Here is a 10,456-nt window from a genome sequence, read left to right as displayed (position 1 = left end):
GCACAACCTTGTTTGTTCTCTCACCCCCCCCCCCCCCCACTCACTTTTTCATCAGAGATCTGAGCATGTTTACATGTTTTTTTCGGTGCGTTACATTGTAGTTCTGAAGGAATTGAAACGCATTTGTTTCATGCCAGTACAGTAGCTATAGGCCTGCCCTTCCGTCCCCATCCCCCTCGCTTCCAATTTACATTAAAGCTCTTGCTCGGGATGCATTTAGATTCCTAGGGTGTACATGGATCTCACATGACTGCGTATTACTGTAGTCAGCTTGAAAGCCAATGGGGTTCCTGTGTGTGGCTGACGTCAGGGAGGCGGGTCGGGGGCAGGTTGGTGTGTGTGTGTGGAATTCTCTCCGCCAGGCTGTCGGCTCTTGCACTGAGGCGCGGTGTGTGTTAGCTCGGCTGACCTCGCACTGAATGGACTAGATTCCCAGCCACGTAAGTACAACACCGCGGGAGAGGATGTCTTGCTGAATCGAGGGATAGGCCTGGGAAAGTCGGCCATCCCCTCCTTCCAGCAGCTGAAGACAATTCATTTGGATTAAACGAATTTGTCGCAGCGGACTTCGACTTCTGAACACAACAAAGGGCTCAGAATTCTGGACGATTTTTCTCTCCATATTTGGTAGATGGCAATCAGCAGCTAGTGCATGGATATGGTCTGTGGAGCAAGGCCCGTGCGACACTGACCAAGGAGGCTAGCCGATGCTATTGCTGTTACATTTAGTCTTGATATAAATACACAGTAACTTGCAACTCGGTTCACTTCAACCGTAAGTGTTTCATCTCCCGTCTGCAAGCTTTAGACGACGAATTGTTTCTTTTTTGTGAAACGTGTCATGCAATTTATCGAGTCGGCAAGATTAGCCGGCGAGCTAGCTGTATGCTTTCTTTAGCAATTGTCATTACAAAGCTGTCATTTGATATTTTCAGTGTTGCCTTTGTTAGCTACAATTTGACATTGCGGTTCGCGGTGTCAGAATTTGCTGAAGCTCTTTCTGCACAATTGTGCAAAGGTCTGCCCTCTCTCTCTGCAAACAATGCTTTTGTCAGCTATCTAGGTAAGTCTTTTTTCTAACAAATGTTGAAATAAGCTAGAAAGTTAGATAAGACTTGGTAGTAAAACCTGTCCAAATAGTAAGACATTCACCCTTTCTTTGCATGCACTGCACATATGAACCCTCAAACGCAATAGATCGGTCTAGTCTCACTGTTTGGTGCAGTTGCAGGAAAAGCGTAAGACCAGCTCTATTTTTAATTTCAACTTGAAAATATTGTACATCTGCATCGAATCTCTGACTGAAGTTAAAAGCCAAAGAAAGAAGACACACAAGTCCAGGACCCAATTCTGTTGGACGTATTGCATCGAATACTCATGAACATACAGAGGTCAAATCCCATTAACATTTCACGCTATGGGAGATCACGGCACAAATCACACGACTTTGAAGAATTGTCTTGCCTAAGGACTACAGAATCGAACCAGAGTTTTAGTCCCAACCTAGGTTCCCCTAGCCCGCCTGAAACACCTGACTCTTCGCACTGTATCTCCTGCATCGGGGACTACCTTTTGTTGGAGCCCCTAGAGGGAGACCACGTTTTCAGGGCCGCCCACCTGCACAGCGGGGAAGAGCTTGTATGTAAGGTGAGTCTACGAGCTAAGCGTTTTATGGCCCATTGAATTGATTGACGGCTGTATGAGTCATGAGAACAGCGCAGCCACAGTGTTACCATTTTACATTACGCAAATCCCCTCCAAACACTTCTAAATAGGTTTTAGATCTTATAATCTAAGATACAATCTATAGTTGGCCGTATCATGAATGTCTTATTAATAGTCTTTATTTTTTATTCATTCTCGAATTACAACACTAGCGCCGTTTATCAAGCGTTGTTGATGGACTGTAGTCTGTAGGCTACAATGCAAGCAACCAGTTAGCCTCCTGTAAATGTTTTAGACCTTTTCGTTTTTTGAATGCAAATGCTCCAGAGCCTCTCTTGCTATGACATGTCGAACTGCATTATGCAATGTGTATTGAAATGGCCTGTGCAGCAGGGAATATTTGTCTGCGCATATTTAATGCATGGATTGGAAATGGAGAACGCAGGAGGAGTAATGGAAAAAGTGAATGGAGAGCTAGGCATCTCAGCTGTGTGGTTCTGGTTGCATGATGTAACACTGACAGAGGAGTGAGTAACCACGCACGCTCCTCTCTCCCAAACTCCTGACCATGGCTCTTTGTTCTCCTTTGTCAGAATGTTGCCTTAGGTGCAGCCCGCGCACCGGCAAAGGTGAATTCGTGGCTCATGTTTTGAATATCCCACTTGTATAGAGTCCATCACAGTTTTCATGATATGCACTTCAATAGAGAACGGAGTTGCCTTAGTATTTCATAAGCCAGGTGGACTAAAGTAGTTTGCGGGTGACTTTTAAGGTGTAGTTTTGCTTCTCATTGAAAGTAGGGCACAGAGGGGTCTGATTGGATCAGCCATCCACGTGGTGCTCCGGTAGGCCGTCGGCCTTGAAAGTGCACAGGGGCAGATTGAGGGCAACCTTCGTCTTTGTTTCCACTTTACCCCACACATTGTGTAAAGCACAGTATGGATTAGGTCTAACTGTACTGCCTGTTATTGGAGCAGTCAAATGTCTGTCCCTTGAGTATATTAAAGCGTTGTGGGCTATAAGCAGGATCGTTAACTGGCCTGATTAATAGAAAGCGGGTTTATTGGCCCAATGGACTCACAAGAGCAACCTCCCAGACTATGACCTGAAAACGGGTTAGGAAATGGGTTAGATTACTATGCTAGGAAATGGGTTAGACTAGGTTGTACAGCCTTTGGCACTGCTGGCAACATGTTCACTATCTGACTTCCCTTATGGCTCTTCAGGCAACCGGGTTTCCAGGCAACATTGAAGATCAATTTCTAACGTATTCCCATGGTTAACTAGTTCCTGCCAAGGCGTATAGGCTGTGGCTGTTGAACCTGGCGGGCTGCAGGGCGTGCTGGCTCCTCTAACGAGGCCCGCGCTGCGCGTGTCACAGACTGAGGCGGGGCGGGGAGACCCTCTGCTCTCGGCTGAACCGGCTCCGCCGTAGGAGAGGCGTTGCTATGGAGACCGAGGGAGACCGCCGCGACCCCGGTCTGCGGAACTTTGCCAGTGCCCCCGGCTTACTCCCGTTCCCTGGGTGTCGGACGGGTAGAGCAAGATGGTAGTAGCTGACTCTAGTCATGAGATGGCTTTGTAGGTCTGTTTTTCACATCGCACATCTGTCCGTATTCATTAATCCCTAAAGAGAGGATGAAGGATACTAATTCAGTTCTAGAATCGGAATGCACTGCTGCTCTAGAACTCTAGCCTACAGCTTCCCTTAGACTAAAATCAACCAATTTACCATAGAACGGGATAGTGAACTATGTCTCTTTCTCTCGCCTTCTCCCTCCCTGTCTCTCTCTCTCTCTCTCTCTCGGTCTCTGGTGGCAGGTGTTCGACGTAGCTCGCTACCAGGAGTCCCTGGCGGCCTACTTCGCCCTCGGCCAGCACGAGCACATCAACCAGATCCTGGAGATCCTGCTGGGCGAGACCCGCGCCTACGTCTTCTTCGAGAGGAGCCATGGGGACATGCACTCGTTCGTCCGCACCTGCAAGAAGCTCCGGGAGGAGGAGGCCGCCAGACTGTTCCGTCAGATAGCCTCGGCCGTGGCGCACTGCCACGACAACGGACTGGTCCTCCGGGACCTGAAGCTGAGGAAGTTTGTCTTCAGGAACGAGGACAGGTGAGGGAGACGACGACGACGGACAGCCTGACACTGTCCCTGTGTGCATTGTTTACTTCCTGTTTTCTTTAGTTAATAGGCTTTAATGGAGATTTCGGAGGTCATCGTACCGGGAGCTGTTAGGCCTACATTGGATACACAGGCGACTGTGGTTTAGTAGGAGCAGAAGGATAAACGAAGACGAGTCCCGGCCAGATAGCTGAACTGCTGTTGAACTGATGAGCAGTGACCTGAAGCCAGCGCAAGCTTTGTGTGACAGATGTGTTCCATTAAATTGGGCATTGTTGTCATGTAGCACACAGCTGCCCTGCAGAGTAATCGTTGAGAACGGGCTGTTACTGACCCCTGCTGGTGGTATGCGCACACCGCACCCCAGGCGTTGACTGTTGCCATGGAGACCTGCACCAGCTAGCCACCACTTTCTTTATTTAGTTGCAAGCGAATCTTCGGTGCGATTTCTGGCCCCCTTGCCGGTATCTGCCAGGCAACGCTCTTAGCCGATTCTTGATCTGCCCCCGAAGTGCGCCCGCGCGGATGGCACAAACTGCGGCATGGCACTCCCATCATGCCCTCGTATCAGGGCACGTGGCGTCATCCTCTGGCCCTGGCCATGGAAAAGGGAAGTTGAGCCGCTCCACATATTTGATTGAAGTGAAACGACCTTGGCTGCCAGGGCCGGAGCTGAGCCAGGGCTGAGACGTCAAAGCCTCTCTTGAATGATTGATGCCTACTGGCTTTATGGGAAGGGGGGGGGGTGCATCTCAATAAGGTTATCTGCTTACGTTCACGGTCTTGGCTCTCTCAGCGCACCTGAAAGGAGGAGACGAGGACGGACGGGAAGCCTTTTTAGGCTTTCGAGACCCAGCCCCTCAGCCCAGCTGACACGACAGTGTGTAGGTAAAGAGAGAGGCCAGGTGAAAGGCGACGCCGCTGCCTCGTGTTCGTGCTGCCAAAGGCTCACACAGCGTACGCCAAGGACCTGACCTGGCTTGTGTCACGGCCACGCGTCACCGACCCACAGTCCAGTAAAGCGTAAAGGTCAGAGGTCACTTGGCAGCCATGTGCAGAATCCTCCAGCACAGCAGTTCGTGGGAGAGCAAGCACCCCCCCCCCCCCCCCCCCCCCCCGCTCAATATAACTCCTCTTGACACTAGTTGGGGTCTATTTTAGCATCTATGTGGCACAGTAACATTAGGTTGAGCATTACTAGGTTTAAGATAACAGCATCATCACAACGTGGGACCTCTTGAGTTCATTGGGAGTGGAGGAATGCTTGGAACTCATCACCTATAGCAACGTAGCTAATTATGTTTGCTAAAGTAACGGTAGTCCACTGGCTCACGCTAAATCGAGCAAAACATGCAAACGACAGATCTGATCACAAAAAACAAACGATCGCACAATTTCTAATACAAATGCCTTTTTTTAAATAAAAATCCTATATACTATTTATAACCAACATAGTGTCGCTGTCGGATGAAAACCACTCCAAAATGGCACGTTTTCAGAATGTTGAAAAGAACATTCTTTATTTTTGAACATAAAATCACATATGACGAGCTGTTTAGCATACATTTAATTGGTCCCGGGGCCAGGAGCCGTTCAGAGGTTGTAAAGATTAGTCCCAGCGTTCAGTTGATGTTGAGGTTGAGGTTTTTCATCTCACAGCAACGATAGACATAATTGTATATTTTTATACATTGAAGGCAGTGTTCCACTGTCGTTACCATCCAATGTCATGTATTCAGTATAAGCACTTGGAATTTGGAATTACAAACGCATACGTAGGTTATGTTTTGTTCTGCAAATTAATCAGCATTATCAACATTCATACTGGGTAAGCATGCGTCACAATTATTCCTTCTTTTAAGAGGTCTCTCAGACAGATTCCCATCGTCTTGCTAATCTGAACTCGGCACTCTCACACACACTATAGAAACGAATTATATCTTTAGGAGAACAGTAGAATTCGACTGAATGGAAAACATCCAAAGCCCCTCAGTGAACAGAAGCCAGTTTCCCCTAATAGCTGCTCTGACTGTCGTCGTAGCAGACGACCTCCCGAGCTGCTGGCACGCGCCTGCTCATATGTTAGAGCCATGTTCTGAATATGCATGAGCCAGTATCAAAGCTCTTACATTCCCTAGTCAGAATGGAAAGGAGCTATTCTCACTCTTCTGGTCTTGTGTGTGTGCGTGCGCGCGTGTACGTGCAATGCCTGTCTCGTTTCTAGAAGCCCCTCACACTCTTCCCTGCACAGATGGGAGCACGTACGCAGCACCGTCACAAGTGTCCCATTCTCGTCCTTGGGATGCGTACCCCAGGCCTCCTCAGAGCCCTTAGTGGCGATGCCTCTGAACAGCCAGCTGTTCTGAGCAGCTCTCGGAGAATGGCAGCCATGCTTGGTGTGGAGAAGAGAGCTTTAATGGAAGGAGGAGAAAAAAACGATCCTGTTATGAGAGTTGACTCGTTTTTTTCTTTCAGAACACGTGAGTCAAGGCTGTTGGAAGTCATCTGTAATCGCTGTTCTTTGTTAGATTGGAGAGGCCTTTTCAAACGGGCCTATTTTTAGACTGGCATACTGTATGCTGGCTGGGCTCTTCAATGGAAATGTCACATTTAAGCCCGGGGGCAATATGTGTTCCACTTCATGTATTTTTTATTTTACTCTTTTCTTTTTTTTATTGAATAAAGGCAAAAAAATAAAATAAACATAAGTCATTATGGGTCATAGAGTCAGTGTGAAATCACAATTTACACATTACACATGTCCCAATGTACAATACAACATTATTAGATTATCCATGGGCATTATATCAGTGGTGTACATACATAATTCATTTCCTCCAGTACTTGTTACATTTCTCTAACCTAAGCCGTAAACTAAAAGATAATAAAAAATACTGTATATTTCATTTATAATCCCTACCCATTAGCCCCTTGTTGGAGGATCAACCTGGAGCCATTTACGTGTTATGGCTTTCCTACTACTTGCCAAGAGTATCTTCAATAAGTACCTATCCTCATCTAGAACAGAGTCTGGGACTTTCCCTAGGTATAAAGTAATAAATGAGTAGTCAATTTCCACGCCCAATATCTTTTCAATCTCAGTTGTCACCTCTCGCCAATATGGTTGTATCTTGGGACAGGCCCAGAAAATATGAAAATGGTCAGCCATAGAGGATTCACATTGCCTCCAACAGAGGCCCCGGGGTTGTACACCTGTTTGCAGTACTGTTAGTTTGGGCGTGATAAAAATCGTACTAGATTCTTTCACCCAAACTCCCTCCAAGATCTGGAGTTGGAAGTAGTTGCCTGTGTCCCACATTTCGGTCCAGTCCTCCTCTGCTATTTTGGAGTCTGACTCTCTTTCCCATTTTTGTTTAATGTATTCTGTTGATTGATTTCTAGAGGCTAGTATACTTCCATACAGTCTTGAGACCAGCTTTTTATTATCACCTGTCTTATATGCATTAGAAAATATATAAATCACGTAGCATTCCTTCTCTTATGTTTTTTATATTTTTGTTAAAATAATCCCTAACTTGTAGGTATCTGTAGAAGTCCCACTTTTCTAATCCAAAGGAGTCTGATATGTCCTGATAGCTCTGCATTTGCCCACTAGAGTGTTCCACTTCATTTAATGTCTAAAAGCTACAGTGTGGACCGAAAGACCAAAGATGTCCATCAGACTGAATTACTTGACGTGTAAGCCTAATACTAGCTCTGTACTTGACTTGACTTGACTTGATTAGGGGTCTATGAGGTAGATTCATATCTTTTTGTTTCTGTCCCAGTGAGCATGAGAATTTCCAGACCATAAAACTGTCAAAAGCTTAGTAACAACCATTATTGGTTTCCCCCCCCGCAACGCTTGTTCTGCGCTTCGGAAACGCCACAGCTCCTGAGTGACCTACCTTCCGTTTGCCATCCTTCACACGAGTGGCGGTCCGTAGCGCTGATATCAGTCCGTCTCCCCCCTTGTCTCCCCCAGGAGCCTCGTGAAGCTGGAGAGCCTCGAGGACACCCACATACTGGACGGCCACGACGACTCCCTGTCCGACAAGCACGGCTGCCCGGCCTACGTCAGCCCCGAGATCCTCAACGCCAGCGGCAGCTACTCGGGAAAGGCGGCCGACGTTTGGAGCCTGGGCGTCATGCTCTACACCATCCTGGTGGGCCGCTACCCCTTCCACGACGTGGAGCCCGGCTCCCTGTTCAGCAAGATCCGCCGGGGCCACTTCAGCATCCCGGAGACGCTCACGCCCAAGGCCAAGTGCCTGATCCGCAGCATCCTCCGCCGCGAGCCCGCCGAGCGCCTCACCTCCCGGGAGATCCTGGAGCACCCCTGGTTCTCCTCCCCCGGGTCCGCGGGGGGCGCCGGGGCCCAGGGCCGGGGGGAGAGGGAGCAGGAGCAGGCGGTGCCTGAGGTGAGCATGGAGGAGGAGCTGGAACAGTTCTTCAGCTGAGCCAACGAGAAGCACAAAAGAGGGGAGGAGGGGACTATGAGGCCGCGGTCAGCTTGCCGCCGCGCTCCCGCAGAGCATAACTGTAGTTGTAGTTTAGCAGCTGGACATTTTGTCACTCACTAAAAGCGGTCCATCCCTTTTTTCCACCATTCCATGGAGAACCTGGAGCCGGCGCCCGATTGGGCGAACGGCACACAAACATCACTGGGGGCGGGGCGGACTTCAAACAGGAGTCGACGCTGCTGAACGTGAAACACGCAAGTCGCAAACGATGTAGCAAACATTCTTTCGTTTTCTGTTTAGTTAATTCATGGTGCTCTACAGGTACAGACCGACGCCATGTTGGGGCACTACGGTAAGCACGAAGGGACAGGGGACCTCAGCCAAGGAGAACAAAACAGACTGCGACGTCACTCCTCCATGAGTTCTCTTAAAGCTAGCACTTGCTCCTTCATAGAACTAGGATCAGCTAAGCCAACCCAGAAAGCTTACCTTCAACCATGAGAGAGATTGAAAATGTCTGTTTTGGTTAGAAATGGGATAAGCCTCTACCTATTGTCACAATCATCACAAGGACAGATATGACCTCATGTTTGTTTTGTGTCACATAATTGTTTTTTCCCCAGTGTTTGTCACATGTAACCCCCCCCCCCTCCCTACATGACCTTTTACATTAGTTTAGAAAGCTCTTTCACTGACATAGAGGACAGATATTCACGAAACAACCGTGCGTATCCGTTTTCGCTAACTTGTGTATTTCACTGTCCTCTCCATGTAGCCTTTGTGTACTGTATGTATTTCATCTCCCTACACATCTCCATTTGTTTTAACTCGATGGTCCTGCTTCTTTTTTTTTGTGAATTCTCACGTGTCTTTTAAGTTCACAATAACCTTGTCATTGTTTTTTTTTAAGCTATTCCATACCATTGTTACTGCTGCTTTGATATCTCTCCCTTAACCCCTCATCTTTAACCGTTCTTGTAAAGCCTCCAAACGTGGCATCATGCACTTGATTCGTACAGGTTAGGTGATTGATCGGTTCCATCTCTTTAGTCAAGCTTCCTCTATTTAAGTTCAGCTTTTCATTTATAGGAACGAAAACAAAATGTTTTATTTAAATTGTAACAACTATATAAATATAAATATATATTATATATATTTAAAGAACATTGCAGGGTTTTTCTTTTTCAGAGATTCCTTTTTCATGTATAATGTACATGTAGGCAATATTTTGGACAAAGGACAGTGGAATGGGGGAAGAACTCTGTCCGAAGCTTTAGAATAAACTATTTTTCTTTTGTGCCAGTATTTCTGTGCCCGACAGCCCATGCCACCAAGTCACCCTTATTTGTTTTAGACTTGACACCAGTTATTATTCAGCGATACTATTACTAAGACATGGTCTCCAGTACCTCATGTTAGTTTTCTAATGCCTGCGTAGGTTCTGTGAAATGATCATCTGAATGGGTACCCGTGGACATGTTTTGTCGTATCTCAATGTTACTTGAATTTGTGTTTTTATCTAGTCATTGGCATGTGCCCTATGAATGCTATAGTCTGCCTAGCAGCGGGGAGGGGGGAGCTTTTTTTTTCCTTGTTTTTTGGGTTATTTTTAAGAAAAGTAAAAAAAAAAAAAAAACCTTAAAATTCTCAATATAATATTTTCTGAGTTCCTTTTTAAAACGACTAGCCTATTGCTTTCCTTTTGTGTTTCCTAGAACGAGCTATTCTTATTTAAGTTGGTGCTGATTTGGTGCGTTAAAGGAGTCCTTTTCTTTTTGTTTTCAGAGGGGGGTGATGCATGGTGGGGTATCTGCCTCGGATGTTTTGATTGTAACGTAACAGATTCTGGTGTTTTTGTCAAAATTTATTCAGTAAATAAAATTGTGAACTGCTCATCCTGACTCTTTGCTTTTCTCCACAAAGCTGCTTTTCATCCTTTTGCCCGTCGAGAAGCAGGCATCCACATTTTGTAAAATGGTCACTCGGTACCCAATAGTACAGACAAGGCACATTTACTAAATCTGGCACCAGCCCCCCATTCAGCTAATCCAGTCAAGCAGATATAGATTCAGGGGTTTACTTATAGGGATAACTTTGTGTGATGGAGAGAATTTACCCCTGAATGACAACTGCTGATTAGATATTGAGCGGCCTTCAGCAGCGGCCCTGTATGCTGTAGCCAAATCTGTGCAGTATACGTTATGA

General features: G+C 46.8%; 1 protein-coding gene across 1 annotated transcript; it reads left to right on the top strand.

Annotated features, from left to right (window-relative positions):
• Positions 1 to 407: 407 nt before the first annotated feature.
• On the top strand, positions 408 to 9,931 carry trib2 (tribbles pseudokinase 2). Its single transcript, XM_084439294.1, has 3 exons — positions 408 to 1,647; positions 3,487 to 3,779; positions 7,774 to 9,931. Exons 1-3 carry the CDS (start codon positions 1,378 to 1,380, stop codon positions 8,246 to 8,248), a joined length of 1,038 nt encoding a protein of 345 aa, XP_084295420.1. The 5' UTR covers positions 408 to 1,377; the 3' UTR covers positions 8,249 to 9,931.
• The last annotated feature ends 525 nt before the right edge of the window (positions 9,932 to 10,456 follow it).

Source organism: Borostomias antarcticus, assembly GCF_949987555.1.
Source record: "Borostomias antarcticus genome assembly, chromosome: 6".
NCBI classification, from domain to species: Eukaryota; Metazoa; Chordata; class Actinopteri; order Stomiiformes; family Stomiidae; genus Borostomias; species Borostomias antarcticus.
Note: the sequence above shows the minus strand (reverse complement) of the source record. Positions and strands in the feature narration are given on the sequence as shown.